The sequence below is a fragment of the Chionomys nivalis genome, chromosome 1 (assembly GCF_950005125.1).
Source record: "Chionomys nivalis chromosome 1, mChiNiv1.1, whole genome shotgun sequence".
NCBI lineage: Eukaryota > Metazoa > Chordata > Mammalia > Rodentia > Cricetidae > Chionomys > Chionomys nivalis.
This window is the reverse complement of record NC_080086.1, coordinates 84995400-85017576: the sequence shown is the minus strand read 5'-3', so window position 1 is coordinate 85017576 and position 22177 is coordinate 84995400. Positions and strand designations below refer to the sequence as shown.

Below are 22177 nucleotides of genomic sequence, written 5' to 3'. Positions count from 1 at the left end.
TAAACTCACAGAATTGCATGTCCTCCCCCCCACACACATCCATCTAGTTTGATAAGAAAGGTTACAGGATGGCCCTCCTGGAGCCCTGAATGGACTGTACTCTGATAAAAATAAGCAGTAGCTCATAAAGTTTGCACAGAAGAGGCTAAGGCATATACTATACTGCAAATGGAATTTCTAGGGGGATTACTAGACAATTGTGGACTTACAGCAGGAAAAGAGGACAGCCATTGAAACTCAGGCCTTGAACTGTTTTAGCAATCTGACTCAAAACCTCTCTGTGTAATAGGAAATGTGTCTTTATATAGACTCCTTACAGTAAACATTGGAGGTCTTGACTTAGCCTAGCTGATGAGAAAGAGGCTTCCACCCGACTCTGGGGTGAAGGGCTCCTCTCCACACATCCTTAAAATTCTCTCTTTCTCATCATCATCATCATCATCGTAATTTATGCCCTGGCAATGCTTAAGCAACCCTTTTATGGCAGTTCTCCAGTTATTCCTACTCTGGGAAGTGCTAGGCGCTTGTGTTATTGTCGTACTCAAGCTTCCACAGTCTTCCTTTATGCAGTCTATCCAGCATTTTTTGAACCTTCCTCTTTGCTTTCTCTCTCTTTAACCTGGCCCAAAATCATGCCAGCCCAACCAGAACTTGCTAGGAGAGTTGCCTTCATCCATGACTTCTAAAATCTCAATAAGCTCAAACTATGATTTTGCATTTCCTAAACTTCCAAATGGATGGAAATCTTTTGTTGAAATGCCAAATTTTAATAATTTCAGCTCCTGGAAGTCAATCAACAATGGGACCAGCAGTTCCGAAATATGAAAGGGTTATACGAAAGAAAGGTAAGAAACTCTTCATGTGGGACTTTCTTTAATTCTGGTAGTAGGGTCCCAAGAAATTTTTGTGGATCCCTACCTATGGCAAATGAGGGGCAGAGTTCCAACATAATGTTTGGCCTCTTGCACTGAGGATGGATACAATGTCAGTCAATTGTTGGAATGTAGCCTTGGTTCTGTCCAAGAGTTCCTGTGAGCACTCCCAGCTCTGAGTTGTTACTGAGGTTGAGGTCAGGTCAGGAAAAAGTCCATCAAAGAATCAGCCAGCTTCCATCCTTAAAGAAACAGTGGTAACAGGCAGGATGAAAAGGGAATGCCCCCTTCTGCTTTCTTTAAAGCGTGTGGAGAAGCTTTTTAACCAGAAAGAAACCTTTGGGGGAAGTTTTTATTTAATAGGTTAAAGTCGTTATATTATTTGAAAGCATTCCATTTTCAAAAAGACAGAAGAGAGAAAGTAAATCCCCCTAAATAATTCAAAAGGAAGAAAACTGACCACAGTAACGCAACAGCGCTTGCATTTTCTTCCTCATTTGATACTCAGAATTTAATTTAGAAGCAGAAAGACTACTGTCCCACTGCAGTGGTCTGGATCTATACATTCTGAACCAGTCTGTGGCTACAAATTTTAATGACAGTATTCCCAGAAAGAATGTTTCCACAGCGTCCCAGGGCAGCCAGTAAATCCAGAGAAAAGAACAAATTGGAGGAAGCGCCATGTTCAAGGTTCTAGCACAGGGCTCTAATTTGTCAAGAGGGAGAACCACAGATATCCTGGCAAGTTTGCCCTTTGTAGAGGGCTCTACTCATTTCCTGACCATCTGCAGCTTTGTCTTGCCCCCTGCCTCCCAGAGGCCAAGTACAAAGAGCCCACCAGTCTGTTCTCTGGCTCCTTCATCCTTTGGAAGTAAGGGCCATGTGGAGAAAGGAGGGACGAGTAGGAATCCTCCTTTTGGGAGGAAAGTGTGTGCTTTTGTGTAGAGCAAGCCCCCTCTGCTGATGTGTTTTAGGGAAGAGCTCTTCCTTGGGGGGAGTTCCTGGACAGGGTGGGGTGGGGCGCCTCTATTCCCAAGTGCACTGGGCTTGACCGTGGTGTAATTGTCTGTAACTGTCTCCCTTCCATGATCCCCTAAGGTCCTGGAGCTGCAAATGAGATTGGCGGCCACAGAAGATATCCACACCATAAAGAAGGAACAGAAACAAAGTGCGGCAGAGGGCGACAGGCAGCTAGAGGTGGGTGGCAAGCGACTGACCTCTAGTTGAGCAAGATAAGAGTGGTGAAAAACAGCTCTCTAAGGAGCCACGAGCAGGCTCAGAGCACGGAGGTGGGTGGGTGGGTGGGTGGGTGGGTGGGGTGTGCATTGCCATCAGTGGCTGGGAAATTAGAAAGTGATTGGGTGAGGACCTTCCAGGGCTTTACAGCCTCTCTTGTGAGTGACTTCCTTTTATTGCTAGGGAAAAAGTCTCACTATGTCCCCCAGTAGTGCTACCTTTCTTGCCTAGAATTGACTTCTTGCCCAGGCTGGCCTTGAACCTGCTGTTCTCCAGCCTAAGCGTTCCAAGTGCTGGAATGGCAGAAGTTCTTCACCACACCCGGGTACACAGAACACTTTAAAAAACACTTCACATTCATTATCTCACTCAATATCCAAAGCCCAGCCTTGAACAGGTCAGCACTAAGAACACGGGGTCCTGAACCGAGGCTCTAAGCAGCAAGGGTGAGCAGGGACAATGAGAGGGGTTTCTTGTGGTGCAGGCTTTTTCCTCAGGATCTGGACTTTATGACATATATATAAAGTGATGTTGAAGTCTAATGACAGCCCTCTGAAGACATAGTAAGAATAGAAACAAGTATGTGTACTCTCATGGGCAGTCTTGCTGCTGTCATTGTGAAGGCAGAAAGTCTGACAAGACTGTTAGCAGAACCGCTAGGCTAAGAATCTGGGTCTGGGTGTCCTGTCTCAGCCACTTGTGCTCAAGAGGCAAATTAAAGGGACAGTTAATCATGAAAAGCTGAGAGAGGAGATTTTGTCGGTGGACCCACGTTGGGAAGAACAATAGAGAAGCCCTGTGACCTCAAGAACACCTTCAGGGTCCTGACATGAGCTTAAGTTTTAAACAGAGCTGAAGCGGCATCTGCTGCTAAGCAGTCCTGGTTGGGGCACGGCTCTTTGCAGATACTGTCACCACTCTGCTTCAGTCTGCCCAGCAAGATGATCTGACAAACTGTCCAAACCCTACAAAATCTCTTGGGCTAGCACCAGGCTTCATTCCCAGCATGAGATTCCTGGGGAAATCCCAAATCCTTGGAGACATTATCTCAGTAGTCTGACAGTCAAAGGGAGGACCTGAGTGTCTCCGTGAACATCTTCGCTCCTGTCAGGAGCAATACCTCCTATTCCACAGCCCAGGCTCGCTCACCTTGCTGAGGTTACAGTTGGGGTGAAACAGGAAACAGGGTTCTGACAAGCCCCTCTTTGGCATGCAGCACACACTGCCTCCTCTAGCTACACCCTAGCTTGGAATTTCAGTAACTTTTCTTTCATGAACTTGGGAACATTTTCTAGATGTAATAAAATAATATTCTTGTGACTGTGCCATTCTCCTTGGCCTCTCGTCAGCTCTCATTGTCCACCACATTAAGAGAGTCCGGTTTTATCCCATGTTTTTTTCAGTAGCAGTCCAGCTGGCCTTGGTGAGCTCCCAATAGATCGGCCCCCCTGTCTCAGTGGTTGGGTGCACCCCTCATGGTCCTGACTTCCTTGTTCATGTTCTCTCTCCTTCTGCTCCTCATTATAACCTTGGGAGCTCAGTCCAGTGCTCCAGTGTGGGTCTCTGTCTCTATCTCCATCCATCGCTAGATGAAGGTTCTATGGCGATATGCAAGATATTCATCAGTATGATTATAGGATAGGTTCATTTCAGGTTCCCTATCCTCAGGTGCCCCAATGAACTAACTGGGGACATTGCCCTGGGCTTCTGGTAGCCATTCCAGGTTCAAGTCTCTTGCCAACCCTTAGGTGGCTCCCTTAACTAAGGTATGAGTTTCCCTGCTCCCCCATCCAACCTTCCTTTACCCCCAATCACCCCGATTCCCCCAGTTCCCCTCATCCTCTCCTTCACACTTTTCTCTCCCCATCTCCCCTCATCCCCATCCCACCCCACCCCCCAAGATTCCCATTTTTTGCCCATCAATCTTGTCTATTTCCCATAGCTGGGAGGATATCTATATGTTTTTCCTTGGGTTTACCCTCTTGTTTAGCTTCTTTAGGATCACAAATTATAGACTCAGTGGCCCCTATCCATGGCTAGAAACCAATTATGAGTGAGTACATCCCATGATCTTCTTTTTGGGTCTGGGTTACCTCACTCAGGATCGTATTTTCTATTTCCATCCATTTGCATGCAAAATTCGAGAAGTCATTGTTTTTTACCGCAGAGTAGTACTCTAATGTATATATATTCCACACTTTCTTCATCCATTCTTCTATTGAAGGGCATCTAGGTTGCTTCCAGGTTCTGGCTATTACAAATAATGCTGCTATGAACATAGTTGGACAAATGCTTTTGTCATATGCTAGGGCATCTCTTGGGTATATTCCCAAGAGTGCTATTGCTGGGTCCAGGGGTAGGTTGATCCCAATTTTTCTGAGAAACCGCCACACTGATTTCCAAAGTGGTTGCACAAGTTTGCAGTCCCACCAGCAATGGATGAGGGTACCCCTTTCTCCACAACCTCTCCAGCAAAGGCTATCCTTGGTGTTTTTGATTTTAGCCATTCTGACAGGTGTAAGATGATATCTCAAAGTTGTTTTGATTTGCATTTCTCTGATCGCTAAGGAGGTTGAGCATGACCTTAAGTATCTTTTGGCCATTTTAACTTCTTCTGATGAGAATTCTCTGTTCAGTTCAGTGCCCCATTTTTTAATTGGGTTAATTATCCTTTTAAAGTCTAGTTTCTTGAGTTCTTTATATATTTTGGAGATCAGACCTTTGTCTGTAGCGGGGTTGGTGAAGATCTTTTCCCAGTCAGTAGGCTGCCTTTTTGTCTTAATGACAGTGTCCTTTGCTTTACAGAAGCTTCTCAGTTTCAGGAGGTCCCATTTATTCAATGTTGCCCTTAATGTCTGTGCTGCTGGGGTTATACATAGGAAGCGATCTCCTGTGCCCATATGTTGTAGGGTACTTCCCATTTTCTCTTCTATCAGGTTCAGTGTGTTCAGATTGATATTGAGGTCTTTGATCCATTTGGACTTGAGTTTTGTGCATGGTGATAGATATGGGTCTATTTTCATTCTTCTACAGGTTGACATCCAATTGTGCCAGCACCATTTGTTGAAGATGCTTTCTTTCTTCCATTGTATACTTTTAGCTCCTTTATCGAAAATTAGTTGTTCATAGGTTTGTGGGTTAAAATCCGGGTCTTCTATACGATTCCATTGGTCGACTGCTCTGTTTTTATGCCAGTACTACGCTGTTGACTCATCTAAGTGTGTAGGTTCAGCCTATTAAAGCAAGTGGTGATGAGATGTTTTCACTTCTAAAGAAAATAAGTTGCCTAAAATTGATTTCTTAAATTTAGTTACTATATTGGAATGTGACTAAAGTAATATTTGAATCCCCTGCTTTAGTTACTTCTCAACTTGAGCTATATTCTGCAATATTTATTTTTCTATACTGGATTCTCATTAAGGATCCAATTTATTTCACCAAATTTTGCTACCTACTGTATAGAATGAAGAGTTGAGAGATGAAAATCAGAATTTTCAGTTGTGTAAAATGGGGAAGTTCTTGGAGATTGTTGGAGGCACTGAGCATGCCGGCCACTGGAAGGCTAGATTTCTGCCTTTTAAGGGTAGTTGTGGTGATGCTGAGCTCTAAATATTTATCTGCAGCAAAGGTCCTTTTTTGTCTAAAATTTCTGGTCCTTGTCTCTGATATAAAATGGTGCAGGACTGGCCTTGAGCTATTTAGCATCAGTTTATCTCAGTAACTTTTCTTTTTCTTTTCAGGCGTTTTAAAGGTTTTTAAGCAGTCCCTTGGGAACAGGGGTAGATTGCTCCACAGACTCATTGATTTGACTATAGAATGTGAGAATTAGAGTTTTAATGGGTTTTAATGGGGGTCATCACAGTATCCCTAAGTTTTCATAAAGAAAAATATGTTCAGTAGCTCTGTCTTCTATGCCAAGAACATTGCTCAAAGGAATGTTAGATAAAACCTTGCGGGTCCCGTTTGCTTATGTGTGGTGTCTGCCAGAAGGAGCCAGTCTCTTCGGATTTCTGCCTTATCCTTCTCTGTGGGAGTTTTTGATCTGGGTCATGTTTTCTTGTCTTTTTCTTCATAAGGAAAAGGAAAGCCTAAGGGAAGAATTGCAAGCCCTGAAGAAGGAGAATTTGCTGTTGAAGGAAAACAATGCTCTCGCAAATAAGAAGAAAGAACACTATGCCTATGAAATTAAACGACTCAACAAGGTAGCAGATCAGGGTAGGATGAAATGAGCACGGAGGGTAAAATGATAACCTCAGCAGCAGCTGAGTCCTGCTGGGTCACAACAGAGTGGAGCCCACAGTGTGCCTCGTCCTACGTCTCCTGAGGTCCCTCTCTGGTTTACACAGAAACACCTAGCCACAGCTGGCAGTCACGTTTGGCTAGGATGCTTTGGGGAATTTCTGTCCCTGCAGAGGACCATGAAAAGGAGAAACAAAGAGAAATTATATACGTCAGTAGGATTTTTTTTTTTTTGAACCAGATAACGGCACTGGGTGTTTGTGAACAATAACGTATCTCTTGGTCGACCACAAAAGCTTCCTGAGGAAGCAAGCTGTTCTGTAAAGTGAAGGCTGTGGAGCTGGGTGTGATGCATGCATGATGCATGGACGTCTGCTTAGTGCCAGATTCAAGACTGAGATGTCTGATGCCTGGGTAGCCAGCTTAAGTCCATTGTGAGTTAGAACTGACAGAAAGAGGCAAGGCTTGGGGTGCAAACATGTGGCTTCACGGTTAAGCTCAGAGGAGAAACTAAATTGTTTTAAAGGGATGATGATGAGTATGTGAATGTGTGCATATGTTTCTATGTTTGTGTGTATGTGTGTATCTGTATGTGTCTACAAAATATGTGGGTGCGTGTATGTATGTGTGTCTGGGTTTGTATATATGTGTAGGTGTGTATGTGTATATATGTCTGTCTGTCTGTCTGTGTATATGTGTGATATGTGCATTGTGATATCTGTGTGTGTAGATGTGTGTATGTTTGCATATTTGCGTGTATATGTGTATGTGTATATATGTGTGTATATGTGCATATATGTGTGCATAAGTTAGTATATGTGTGTGTATATGTATGTAGATCAGTTAATGAACTAATGTGATATTCTGGAAATGAGAAAACTAATTCAGTACAAAAACATAAACCTCATACTGTTGTTATTTCAAGAGGTAAGCCAAAGGTAAACACAGGAATGCTGAAATATATGGATGAGTTAAGATCTACATCACTCAATTAGGGATTTCATGGCCAAAGTAACAGAAATGATTTTCTATAGCAAAAGAGAGCAGCTGACGGCCTTCACACTGTGTTCAGTCCTGTAACTTTGGACCGCACTTCAGCCCATGCTCAGAGGTGCTATTAAAGATCCCAGGTGAGATGTAAGCTGTGATGTCATTGACAGGATGCTTGCAAACTGGATTCAGCATTAGGTCTGCTTATAGCAAGAGTCATTTTTCAAGAAAGAACAGGAAAATAAAGAAAGACTTCCAACCAGCATTTCATCCTTCAGAGAAAAAGAAAGTGTTCAGACACAAAGTTTCAGGGCAATTAATTCTATGTCTTTTCCTTTTTATCCTCTACTGAAAAAAAATACTCCACAGAAATCAGAGGACATAGGATAACTGCAGTTACATGTGACGTTCTAGTTCATTTTGCCATACGGATGCAAAATAGTTCATTTCTGTCATATGAAAGCCCCAAAACTAAAACAAAAGCCCCCTCCCAAACCAAACAAACCAAAACCAAAACAAAACAAAAGCCCTGTGCATATAAACAGACAAGAGTTTTCTATTTTTTCATTTCTATATGCACATTAGTCTTTGCTATTGGTAATTGTGGTTGACAGAACATTTTTAAATTCAAAGAAATAGGCAGTTACGGTGCACAGCTATAGTCTCAGCACTTCTCCCTCAGGTTCAAGGGCAGCCTGATCTCCATAGCTAGCTCCAGGCCAGGCAGGTGTATCTCTAAGAAAAAAATAACTTTATAATTTGGTACCTAGAAACATAAAACCTCATTAAGAAAAAATAATTTAACAAAAGTCATGTCTTTACTCAAATATAACCTTTCCAAAGAATATTTTTCTTCACATCTCAATTAAAATTATATGCCCTCATTCCAGATACAATCTTTGATTTCTTTCTTGGCATTTATTATTGCTACCCAGTACATAACAATGTACATTTATCATTTATCATCCCTTCTCTATCAATCCACTATTGATTGTGAGCTCCTTGAGTTAGGTTTGGGCATAGTAGGAACCCTGGTGACCACAGTAAATACAGTGTGTGGCCATAGGGCAAATAAGGGCTCATAAATATGTCTTGCTTCTTTTTAAAGTAGAAGAAAAATAAAGCTTTAGGTTAAAAACATAAAACATATTGTATATTAGTTATTCACATAGCAAAGTAGCTATGAAATACAGTTTTCCTCGGTGTCCTCATGGAGGAAAGGCTTGGGAGAAGCTGGCCAGCACGCATCCCGGACTTTTCTGCTTTGGTCGCTGAAGTTTCCTGAGTGTCTAGTACAGGGCCTTTGTCACACGAAGTTCTTAAATGTTCACTGAGTGAGGAAAGGATGAATAGATTAGTAAGTACACAACATATGCAATAATGTTTTTTTTTGACCTGAGAATCACCATTTAACAGGCATCACATTAACATAATGCATAATTTATTGCTTATGATTCATTGTGATGAATATAAAAGAATGCTTAAAACCTCAAGAGATTTCATCCCACGCTGCTCAACTGAAACTGTCCCTTAAAAGCTTAGATATAAAGTGATGATTTCTGAGATTTTTCTTACTCATTTAGCACATTTATTAGTATCTAATCAGATACACATTATTAATATTGCAGCTATTACTATTGGACTTAAATTGCTTGTTTATTTTTATTCATATGTGTGTGCCTGTCTGTTTTTAATGTGCTCTATGTGTTTGAACTGCCCTCAGATTCCAGAAGAAGCACTAGATCTCCTGAAGCTAGAGTTATTAAATAGGGAATAGCCTGGTGTGAGTGCTAGCAACCGAGCCCCAGGGCTCCTAAGTGTCAGATGTTTGGATTTTGTGATGAATGCTTTTCTTTCCCTTTTTTTTTTACTATTATAATAAATATGGAGATATTTGAGTATCCCCCATAGCATGAATAAGAGTCAACCTTTAGCTTCTTGCTAACTCACTCACTCAGAAGAGACACAAGGTTAAGAATGAAAACTTCAGGAAGAGACACTTACACAAGGAATTAAATGAGCTTTTCAAATGTGTGCCTATACTCAACTCAGTTCATCTTGGAAGAAAATACTTCAGGATTTTGCCAATATCAAGTTCTTACAGAAATGTTAGATACTTAGCCAGAGTGAGAATTGGGACTAGTCAGCTAACGCCATCCTGTGCAAAATTGACCTGTCTGCCACCTAATCATTTTGGGAATGCAGGGGTCGATCATTTGACTAAATGTATCAGAACCTATAGTGAAAATGACTAATATAGAACAGGTTCACGGAAGTTGGAAAGCACCAACAAATGTTGATTCAACTCACGTTTCATGCATGACTCATTTTAAAATTTCCTGAATAGCATTGCGGAGTAAACCAGGAAATTAAAATAAGGTATCTGCAGAAGTCGTCCAGTTGTGGGTCCGGGGCATGGCATTGGCACATTTGATCATTACCATTCGTTTGTGAAACCCTCTCTGAATCCTCTCTACTAACATTTACACAGCACAAAATTATGGTCGGCTCTCCTGATATTTCCTAGAATTATGTAGATTGTGCATGTTACAAAAGGATTGGTGCCACTTCTGTTTCACACTTGTAAGGATTCCTAACACCATCATAAATAAATGAGTAAATTAAGACAAAATCCAACTTTTTTTTTTAAATCAACTTTGTTCTTTCTCTAAGTTCCCCCTGAAGGAAGAAAAAAATAAGTTGTTTCTCCTGAAAAGTACTGAAATGTACACTCAATCAGGCTAGGTGGTACATGTAGTTCCAAGACATGCTGTTAGTGAATTCCCAGTCTGACAATATCTGTTCAGGACTACAAGCTGGTTTTTCCTGCCTGTTTTATGACTATACTGTGTAGTGGTGGAGAGAGTGCTCTGCTGCTAAGATCATGCATTAACCTCACTTAAGTTCAGTAAGCTGTGCTGGCGTAGACCTCTGAGATGAACCCTTTCTATGCCTGGAGTACTCACTTGACTAACGAATAAGCTGTCAAAATGTGGTATTGAGGACACTCATGGATGAGAGTGTCTGTCACAACGACATCATTTTTATTAAACTCATCATGAATTGTAAGTCTCTAAATAAGAGTTAATGTCCTTGTATAATCTAAGTATGAGCACTACAGGCTGGTGGTAAAGGATAAGAAGTTACTAGCAAAAGCAAGCTTGTCTTTGACTCTTTATTCCATGACAAAATCATAAAGTTATAGCACATACCATCCCACACAGTCATGAGTAAATAAATGCTTTGATAAATCATAAATATGAATAGTGTGTTTGAAAATGCCAGAACAGAAGAGAAACACAGCAGGGCCTAGAGGCAGTGACTGTACAGTTGGCCACATGATATGGATTGCCTTGGAGACGTGGTGTGGTTAAACAGCAGTGTTCTTGCATCCCTCATTAGACCTGCCGATTCAGAAGCTCTGGAGATCTGGAGACTTGCCCAGGGAGGCTATGTCTGCTCTCTCTGATGCCCCCAAATAGAAAGATTACAGAGATAGAAAATATACTGGAGGGAAACAGAGACTCTGCAGAAGACTCTTGCTCTTTTCTTTCCTTAGCTAGGTGACAGGAAGGCCAACATAGTAATCTCCTTTAACATAGTGGAGGTTGAATAACACACACATCATCATGTGGAAGACAGAGATTTGGAAAGTATGCACATATATAGAAAACCAAAAGAAAAAAAAAAGCTAGCCAGCCATATAGGGAGCATTAAAAATAAATGCTTCCTCTTGTATTGGAGGGGGTTGTACCAATTATGAAATAACTGCTAAGGTCATTGTAAACCTTTTGTCATTTTTACTACAGGCTTTTCAGGATGCCTTGACAATCAGGAGCACTTTGCTTTCTGAGGCCTCCAGGAAGTGTACAGGCAGGTGCAGCCACGCCGAGATGAGGACAAAGGTGGAAAGTCACAAGCACCAGGTAAGAGGCAGAGGCGGGAAGTGGAGTGATCTTGGGAGAGCACAGGACTCGCTGTTCACTTTCCTTTGAACAGGTCTGTCTGTCTTTTGATTAAAATAGTAGGAAGGATTTTCTTATTTAGTTAGAGTGATTCAATTTTAAAACCAAATAGGAAAAATGGAGATGGGTTTTTTTCAGCCCCACTGTTCATAGATGAATCATAAAAGAGGAAATTGAACTTTAGATGAGTTACGGGGCTTCACCCAAGATCACTGAGTCAAGATAGTGGCAAGTGCATTACGCTGGTGTGAGATTCTGTCAGCAGCGAGTCTTGAGAGCCTCACGTAGATACACAGTATTTCTACAACACTTTAAACTCTGGCCCTTTTCAGAGAACGGTAGCAGTAGGGCCATTCCACTGCAGCTGCTGGCCTCTGGTTGACTGACAATAAGTGTACACATTTGCTTTTTTTTTTAATTTAGTGCCATTTATTTATTTGTATGTGGATGTCCAAACACATGTTACATGGTTTGTGTGTAAATCAGAAAAAGTTGGCTTTCTCCTTCCACTGTGCATTGAATTCAGGTCTTCAGACTTAGAGACAGACTCCTATTCCACTGCTGAGTCCTTCTGCAGGTCGCAGTAAGTGTAGCTTGGGAAAGAATTCTCCCCACGGATGGAATCACTGGCAATCAGGCTAGCTCAGCTCCTCCCATCTTTGGGTAAATAATCAACAGTTTGCTGACAGATATCGGTTTCATCCATCCACTACCTCAGCCTCTCTCCAGCTCACCAAGTGAACTTTGTGAGGAAATAGAGGATCTGCAAATTAAACTGTAAAGTTCCATCTTTTCTCCCCACCGCAAGGAGAAGTATCTGGGTAAGCAGTTTAGTTTGGGTTTGATGTGGACAGTGACAGGTATACAATGGTTCATAACAGCAAAGAGGAAAGCAAAGCCCATCTACTGTGTTTGGATGGCTCTATCACTAATGACCCTAATTTACATTTTAACCATTTATTTCCTCACTGAACAGCTCTAATGGACACATCACCAAGTGTCACAGAAATGCGTGTGGTGTGTGGAATTATGTGGCTTCACTTAGGAGCTATTGCCAGTTAGCTCTGCTTTAGAACTTGAAATACTGTTCAGACATTAAAGCCCTTCATGGATATGGTTAACTTACCCCACCACAGCAGTGCCTGACTTTGGCCAGTGATCCACGATGAACGATGGAACAAAATAATAAGACAAATTTTAAAACTATTTGTGCGGCTTTACTTTTGAGCTCCTAATGTGTGCTCAAGAATAATGATTTGTAAACTGGCTCTTCTAAAATTATAATCATAGGTATCTTTATATCCACCATGGGGGATTATTCATGAACAGAGGCTAAGAAAGATTTAGTTTGGAAAAGCACAGATAGTATCTATTTAAAAAATAATTAAAATGCCTGAAAGGAAAAATGAGTTCTCATTCCCTGTAAGACAGACTCAATTCTCAGGTATAGAACAAAGAACCTTTGCCAAACACATGTGTGTTCTTTTTTATTTTATTTTTTTTAAACCTCAAGCCCTTTAGAATTCTGGGTTGTCACTCGGTATTTTAAGAGGTTATTACTGGAGATGAAATCATTTCCATACATTCTTATAAGGAGATAAAAACTACTAGAAATTCTTTTCAACTTAAGTGTATGAAAGAATTACCCATGACACTGGGTCCCAGAGGCTATTTAAGAAATAAGAGTTCTTCTGCTCTTTTTCTTATAATATTTATCTTGGTAGATTTGAGAGTTTAACTACATACTATGCAAATACAGGCAAATTGTTCTGAAGCCCTTTTCTTTAAAGAGTTGTGCTGGAATGTGTCTGCCTTCCAAGACACACAGATTTTTAAATGCACATGAATAGAGAAATCCCAGGATTTCTTCGGTGGATTTCCAGAGTTAATGGAACTGGTACACTTTCAAGGAAGCAGGTTTCATGAAGAGTGTATTAAATAAGAAAGTTATGTGTAATAAAATATATAAAGAGTAGACTCAGGAAACAACTGTGATGAGTAAATACTGATGTTAATTAAAGAAAATGTAGTTAATGTCACCTTTTAAATAATTTTGAAGTTAACATACAATGTAAAGGATTTCATTATATTTTCATAAATATATTTATGCCTATGGATCCTTTGCTTATCTTCTACTTCCTGATATTCTTCCTCCTCAGATATGCTCCTCCTCTCAGATTCTCCCCTCATCCCAGATGCTCCCCTCCTCTCAGGTGCTCCTCTCCTCTCAGATACTTTCCTCCTCTCATGTTCCATGTATTCATTCCATATGCTTTCTACCTTCATGCTTTTTCCCTTTAAAATTGCTTTCTCTCCTCTCATGACTTTCTTTCTATCTTAATATCTACACACATACACACACACACACACACACACACCTTAAATAATGTGATTTATACTTAGAATAGCTAGAGCATTTTACTTGAAAGGCTGTGCCATGCCTTCCAGTCAGGAGGGAATTGGTGTGAGACCTGCTAAGATGGTCATTTTGCTTCAAAATGTTTAAGTCTTTTAAGAAAAGTTAAAATGTTAATCATTCTTTCCTTCTTGATTCACAGTAGATTGTGAGTTAAATTTTGCTTTCTTGATGCTTTTTCCAGGTACCGACATAAAATATTCAATTTTACATCTGAGTTATTTTGGCAGAACCATTTCTAAGAAATTCAAAATCATTTTATGCAATAAAGAAATATTAAGTTAAAGGGGATCATAATATAATTGGATAATTTTATGAAAATCATTTATTTGTTTTAATAAGTAACAACAATGGGTGAAAAATTCTAAGTGTTCTTAGTGAACAAATTACTCTCTTATTTATTTCTTACATGCGAAGCTACTTTAATTCTTTTTGTTTGAGCACAAATTATTTTTTCCTTACATATTTTATTCCTATTATATTAAATTCAGATTGATGATAACTCAGTGTTGAGGTTTGCTGATGTACTTCCTGTTACGGAGCTCTGGTCCAGTCAAGAACAAATATCCATCGATTTAACATTATGGAGAATGACCAACAAATAACTTTTATTCCCATGACATTTGTAACTTTTTATTAATGTCAATAAAACAACCAGTTTTCTAAGTATAATATGCCATAATTTTGCTTATAAGCAAAGAAACATCCTCAGATGTAATATTTTAAGTCTATCAGAATTTTTCTTTCAAGCTATGGCAGCCAAATACTTTTAATGTCTCATTCATTGTTGTAAAATAATAATAGAATTTATAAAAAAAAGGTGCAGGAGATGATTTGGTCTTATTAAGTGTATTGACAAGGACATTTGGCCATACTTTGTGGTGATACAGAACAGGGATGTAGGATGTCAATGGTTTGGCTAAGAAATCAAAAGCCAGATCCCTTTGGGTGTATCATGTAGGAAGGATCCCAGGCTGTTGACTTTGCAAGACAAAGTTGGGCCTTAAACAGTGTGAAGACATAAAGCAAAACAGTGTGGCTCTGAACAATATAGCCGTCTGTGTCCCAGGGTCCTCATCTATCAGGTGGAGATCATGCTGTGCTGCAGAGAGACAGGGAGATGGTGCTGATTGTACAGAAGGTCACAGCTGCTGTCCCATGTCAACACATACCATACTTTGCAAACATGCAGAGAGAATCTCAATGGCAGGCTGACCAATTCCAATTTCATTTAGCAAGTGGTGGAAGTGTCTGTGTTTATATCCAACTAGATTTACCAAGAAAGAATGGTATGACCTGACATATTTGTATAACACTTAAAGTTATCTGAATTTCTAACTTGTCTTTGGGAATTTCAAGATAGAATCAACATATCACAGGTAGGGCAGATCAGTTGGCATCATTGCTGGCAACACACCCACCCTTGGACTTCTGAGTGAGCAGGTCACTCATAGCTGAGTCAAAATCAACTTGGAAACTGATGATTTAAATTCTCCTGATAGATAACATCTTTTTTCTGTATATAAAATCTTGTCAAATAGCGGGGAAAAAACTACAAAGCAAGCAACTAAAATGGGTATTTTGGCCCATACACAAGTCCTCTTGTCTTTAATTGACAAGTTTTTCTTCCCACATTTCCCATGGTCCAAATGAAATATTTTTCTAGTCATGCAGTAGATGGCCCAGAACCATCCATTTTTTCACTATTTCTAAAAATATCAGTGAATAGATAGTACTTAGGAATTGCAGAGGTCATGGAATCCATGTGCCTCTCAGAGTATATCACAGGTACACAGGGTGTGTCAGAGTAGGTTCCAGCAAATACAGACCCCTTCACAAACCCACATGCACCTGAGAAATGCAGTTCTTAGGTGTTCTCAAGCATTATAGATTTTTTAAATGATAGTGCCATCTTGTGCAAGACTTACTTCATGAGACAATTCTATCACACCTAAGTTCTTATTGACATTTAATGTTTTGAACAAGTATTACGATAGATTAGACTAAACTTTCAAATGTAAACACAGACTGGTTGTATATAGCAAGTGTCAGTGAGACTTCTCAATTTTACCTACTTGCAGTAAACTGATACTATTGCTCCCCCCAGATGTGTGTGTGTCTCAGCCTGTAACTGTGGCCTGGTTTTCCATCTGCAAATCCCATAAGTACCCAAAACCACAGAGCTAGTACAGCATCCATGGGTACATGCACTGAGTAAGACTTCCTCCTTCAGCATATGAGTTTATAGGAATGTCTGTTGGTGGAAATGATATGCATCTCTTAAATAAGAGCACCTCTTTTACCTAAGCTCTTATTTGCAATGTTCCCCTGGTCCATGTCCACTGTAATTATCCTTGGGACACTGAACCTGTAGACGTTGGGATATGAGTAGATTAAGTAAAAGATACCAAATTGAACTCTAATTTCTTAAACAAACCTATTTATACAGGCCATTCTCAATTATTTCATATGACACCACTCAAAGTACATTTTTACATATAAGATGAACAAAGTAAATATAGCCAAATCAAACAACTGTGATGCTCTCTTTGGATATAAACTGATATTGAATTACTCTGAATATTTCTAGGTACATGCAAAGGAGTTTTTAGCTTTCCAGTTAAAAGGACTTTCTTGGAATATTCAAGAAAAAGTAGCTCACTAAAATTCTCCTTTGCAGCTGTGTCTGCCAGGATAATTGAGTAATTACTTGTGAATGGAATTGATTTGGCTTGTCAACCTGCATGAGCTTCTTGCTGTCCAAAGCTCTCTTGCTGTCCTTCCACCCCTATGAGCCCTGTATTTGATTCTTCTCTGCTTTGCCAGCATGGGCAGAGTCTTCATCCGTGTGCAATGGTCATATATTTTCTGCATCTTGGAATGACCAGACAACTCTCCCTGCCCAAAAGTTTTATGAGCAATGTCTGTAACCATGCCCCAACTCTGATACTAGAAGTAGGGTTTTCCTAGCAAAGCACTTACATAAATGATTTTCTCCCAGTTGCCTGGAACCTTGGTACTTTTGTGTGGAAAGAGTAACTAAAATCCTTCTCTGTGAGAGAAGATGAAGTCTATTTGATGGCAGAAGGGCACTGGAATTTAGTGATGTCTCCTTTTGGACCCGTGTCTCTCCCTGATGTGGCCAGTTGTTAGTCACATCTGCTCTCTGTCTTTGTTACTGGCCCTTCCGGTCGTCTATCATTACTATACACTTCTGGGGCTTTTCAACCTTGGCCATCATTCTTTTAGAACCTTTTGTTCAAGGATGTAGAAGTAAATTAAGTTTGTGGGAAACATAAGGAAAAGGAGTTCTACAGTTTGGGAAATTGGATAGTCTTGTGAAATACAAGGTACAAGAATAATTCAACTTTATGTAGGAATGGAGATGGTTGGCCGCTTCTGTCAAGCCTTTATTAACAGGAAGAAGGAAGAATTCATGTCCTATGGTGTAGTAAACTATCCCTGTTGATTAGAAGAGGCAAGGAACTCCAGATCATAAAATTATCATCCAAAAAGGCCAATATTTGATGAAAGCAATGTAAAGGCTTATGTTTTAAGCAGTATTCTGTTGTATGAAATCAGAGTAACGAAGCCTGAAGGTGAGTTTTAAAAGAATAATTCATCATTCTTTATATCTAAGCCTGAATTAAATCGCATCTAATAATGTTGGTAAGATTACACTTTATTACTTCATTTTGGCAGCTCTCCTGGAATATAAAGCCAGGGTGTACATCACTTATCCTGTGTGTTACTTGAGACATCTTAAAATAAAGGAGAAGATAAAGAAATAGAGCTGATATCATTTCCTCTTGTAATTCTTTCATTGGCCAAAGGAGCCAAGAGCTTGGGTGTCTGAGGGGTGAGGTAGGTTAGGCTTTGGTGAAGGCTGCCTTTCTTGGTAACTGAACTAAATAAACTATGGTAGTTGAGCTTTTCCACTGAGTTTTATATTTGCTATTCACCACAGATTGCTGTTGTGGCCACCTTGTGAATTCTCCAAGCTGGCTAATTTTCCTTGCCTTATATTTAGGATAGAATTAAATAATTGAGCCCAAGGCCTGCATTATCTGTGGGTGAATGGGGAAAAAAGGACGTCATGTGAGTATGAGCAGAAAATTAGACCAACCCTATGGACGAGAAGAGCTTGTTACTCTTCACTCCAAGAAGTTAAACGCAAAGATGGTGGCTTGGAACTTTCTTGACAGTTAAGGACAGTAAGTGGTGATACAACATCACCAAAAGAGAGTTGGGAAGGAAAGGGTTTGCTTGATTTATATATCCTGAATGACAGTCCATAAAGGGAAACCAAAGCAGGAACTCAAACTGGGGAGAAACATGGAAGCAGGAGCTGATGCAGAGGCCATGGGGGAGTATTGCTTACTGGTCTGCTCCTCATGACTTGCTCAGCCTGCTTTCTTATTGAACCCAGGGCTACTATTCCAGGAGTGGCACCACCCACAATACATTAATTAAAATGGCCTACAGCCACATCTTAGGCAAGCATTTTCTGAATTGATGTTCCCTCCTCTTAGATGACTACAGCTTGTGTCAAGTTGATATAAAACTAGCTAACATAAAAAAGTATAACTTATTCAATGCCGCTGGCTTATTCCCTGAGAGCCAACACTTAAGTGTAAACTTAGGAGGAAATTTTAAGTGAGAAAAAGTCTAATCTATTCAGTGTAACTACTGTATAATATAGAGACTACCTTCTTTAAAGCCTCAGCGAGAGGGAAGCTTTGTCCTGCTTTGCCTACTGAACTGCTTGTTGAATTCCCAAGATATCTGTGGACTCTTTCACAATCCACTAGAAAATATTAAGTTTGTATTTTTTGTTCCTGGCTTTCTTATTGCCTGCAAATGAAGGTATTAAAATAGTATTTATTGACAGCAATATGTTCTTTATTTGATTTGCATGAGATTGTAAGATTTCAAAGATGTTTCTACTTCTTCAGAGATCCAAACACATCATTTCAAGACAGGGAGAAGAACAGAGAGAGTAGGGAACAGAGAGGGGGGTGGAGGAGGGGATGTTCTAGATGTTGTCTCTTCCTGTGATAAAACACTGACTGAAATCAACTCGGGGAGGAAAGGGTTTATTTGACTTATATGCCTGCATTACAGTTCATCATTGGAGGAAGCCGTAGTAGGAGCATAAAGCAGGAACCTGAACACAGGAACTAAAGTTGAGACCCTGAAGGAATGCTGCTTGCTTCCCAAGGCTTGCACAGTGTAATTTCTTATACCAGGACCAACTGCCCACGGGTGGCACTGTGCACAGTAATATAGGTCCTCCCACATATATTGTTAATGCCCCATAGGTATGCATACAGATCATGCTGAAAGAAGCAATATGCCTCAGTTAGGTTCCCTCTTCCCCGGTGATCCTACTGTATGTCAAGTTGACAAAAATTAATCAAGACTGAAAAGAGAGAGGCTGGAGGATGAAGGAAAGGAAAGAAAAAAAAAGAAAGCAAGAGAGGGAAGAGGGAAAGAAGGGAGGGGGGAAGGAAGAAAGAGACAGAAAATGTATAACTTCCAAGTCACAGGAACTCTAGCCAGGCACATGCAGGGGGGCTGAGGTAAGTGGGTGAGATGAGGAAGATCGGCAAAGATTTGTATCAAGATGACTATTTTGTGTGTTGACTGTTGACTGCTTAATAAAATCCACACTGTATAATTATATCGTAATGTGCCACAATTGTCGCGGCCTCCCTTGTCCAGCAAGGATGACGCGACCACCAGAGCTCTTCTCACTGCAGTTTTATTCAGGACCTTTTGACAATTGTAAAATCTCTCTCTCTCTCTCTCTCTCTCTCTCTCTCTCTCTCTGGGCAAACCTCTCCCAGCCCTTAAGTAGGCCTGGGCTGCCAACCTCAGATTGCCAGGTGGGCACTGCCCATAGGTCCATGCATATGCAAGCAGCTGACAGTCATTGCGTGATAATAGCATAAGTCAGGCCTTAGCCATAGGAGTTGATTATCACAGAGAGCACTCGCTTTCGGGATCGCGGAGGGCGGGAGCCAGCACCATCAGGTGTGACTCCACACAGCTCTCTACATTGCCATCAGGTGTGGCTTCACGCAGCTCGCTACACACAATGCCTTTTTTGAAGTCTGTATTTCTGTAACGATGCTTTATTTTTCCCACAGTCAGACTATCAGTGGAATGCTCTTAACCAGACTCCTCCACATGTACAGCACAAGGCACGTGGTAAGAGCACAGCTTTAATAGGCGTTCTTTCATGTTTACATACGAGTGGGGTCTTTGGGGGAAGGCTTATTCAATATTTGTTTGTACTAGGGAGGACTTCCTGTGTAGCTCTGTCACGCACACACAATTCTAATTTGGTGGTCTGGTGTGAACTCCTCCAGACAATGGGAACATGATGAAAGAAACATGTGTCTTGGTTCTCTCTTCTGCTCCTATTCCAGGCTCAGAGTCAGAGACTTAGAAATGAAAACATTAAGTAGAGCCATACCCAGTAACATCAACAGCACTCTAGTTCTACCCCAAAGGACAGGTGCAAACCCACAGCCCAGGGGGAGTCAAGGCAGACTCTTGTTCGTTTTGTTTTGAGACTAATAGCTTCAAACTCACTCAGTAGCTAAGGAGGAGCTTGAAATCCTGATCATGCCATGATGTCCTAAGAGCCAGGATTTCAGGGGTGCATCACCAAGCCCAGAAAGGCAGATGTTTCAAATGTCACTGGCATACAAAAGTACCCCAAAGCTCAGAACAGTTTTCCCTTGAGATGTGATGGCAGAGTCTAAGGAAACGGTCTTTTCTGTTCTGCCAGAGTTGCCCACAGTACCCGTCTCACACAATGCTTCCTCCACATGTAACCACAAGGCACGTGGTAAAGTAGGAAAAATACCAAATGCAAAATACTCAAGACTGAAAATGCCTGTCAGGCTCATTTTCTTTCCTTTACTAGTCTCGCCTTCTCTCTAGAATCAGCCTTACTTTCTGCTTGTTTGAACAGTACCTTTAGGTCTTCCAGGAGTGGGCATTTTGAACAGAATTATAAGTAGAGACCCTCTGCTAGTCTGATCCATTTAAAGCCTTCTGTGACACACACTAACTTGACCTTGTTCATTTTCAGAGATGTGTACTTTTTTCTAAAAGCCTCAAGAGAAGCTCTGTAGCTTTAACTTGTACTTGAAATGCTATCACATTTAAATCCAAGCTGAGTTAATTTTAGTTTTTAACATTCTACACCCCCCTGCTCTGATATCTGCAGTGCACATTTCCTCTCTCTTGGCCCAGCATCAATCCATGCCCACAGGTCTCCGTGACAAATATCCCATGTTGTTGGCATCTCCAATATCCTGGAGTCTCTATAGCCACCTGAGCTCTACCTTCACAGCCTTACAAAATGGTCTCTGAAGACCACCTTGGCAGGGACTTGGATCCTGCCACATGTTGCCTGACCTCAGCTGCTCTCTGAAACCACGGAATGGAGCAGAATTCCATGACACTTGCAACCTTGTCTTTCCTTGCCTCTAGCCCAACACCATGAGGATTTCATTGCCACGCTCTGCTGCCATCAGTAGATGTAACCTGGGCAATTGGACCACAGTCACATCAGCTTCTGTGCTCTGAGCCTGGGAGAGCTCTTTGTTGTGTTTCCACTTCTGAGGAACAGGGAATTCCTTTGGATGTTTTCTCAGTTCAGGCTTTTTCCTTTGGTGCAAATTTGATTTTTTATAAATTGGAGCCTCTAATGAGTGGGTCTTATCTTGAAGTCACATTTTATATTGGTTCTAATGCTGAGTACCATCTTTCTTATCAGTGAAGCTGTTCTGAAAAATCAGAGCTGCTTCATTGTCTGCACTCTGTGTGAAACTGCAAGCTTGCTCTTATTCCCTTCTTCAACCAAACAAATTGTCTTTAAATCCAACTTCACTCAAGTTCTCAGGACACAGGTAGAATGTAGTCACATTCATTGCCAAAACATCATGTGAATGCTAGGAAACATTAAAAAAAATGGGGATTCTCTAATAAAATATCCAGATATATTACAGACAACTAACTAGACTTTTGATTTGTTTTGTTTTCTACTACAGATAGATTGCAAATATCACCAATAAAATTTTGGGTTCCTTTATAATGGAGAAATTAATTAGAAAGGCATATGTTTAGCCAGGACTATTGCATAATGTCTATAGTTTTGAAAGACATTGAAATGCGACACGGTATACTCTTCCACTTTCTATTGGTCTGTAATGAAAATAAGCCATTATCACCATGTGCTACAGTTTTAGTCACTAAAAGACACAATACAATAGAGAATTCGCCAGCCAGTCATTTGCACATTACTATCAAAGTCATCCAAAGCCAAAGTCACAGAAGATAACAATCACATAATATATGAATTAGTTATGATATTTGTTATCTAAATAAAACATGTAAAATGAAACTTATTAGTCATATAACGTCTACTGACATATCTGCCT

At 40.5% G+C, this 22177-nt stretch overlaps 1 protein-coding gene across 1 annotated transcript in view; it reads left to right on the top strand.

Annotated features, from left to right (window-relative positions):
• Tnip3 (TNFAIP3 interacting protein 3) overlaps positions 1 to 22177 on the top strand; it is a 39481-nt gene that overhangs the window by 5543 nt on the left and 11761 nt on the right. The window contains exons 3-8 of the mRNA XM_057791248.1: positions 780 to 845; positions 1971 to 2069; positions 2223 to 2225; positions 6185 to 6310; positions 11147 to 11263; positions 19871 to 19931. Coding sequence (XP_057647231.1) covers positions 780 to 845; positions 1971 to 2069; positions 2223 to 2225; positions 6185 to 6310; positions 11147 to 11263; positions 19871 to 19931 — 472 coding nt within the window. The remainder of the gene's footprint in view (positions 1 to 779; positions 846 to 1970; positions 2070 to 2222; positions 2226 to 6184; positions 6311 to 11146; positions 11264 to 19870; positions 19932 to 22177) is intronic.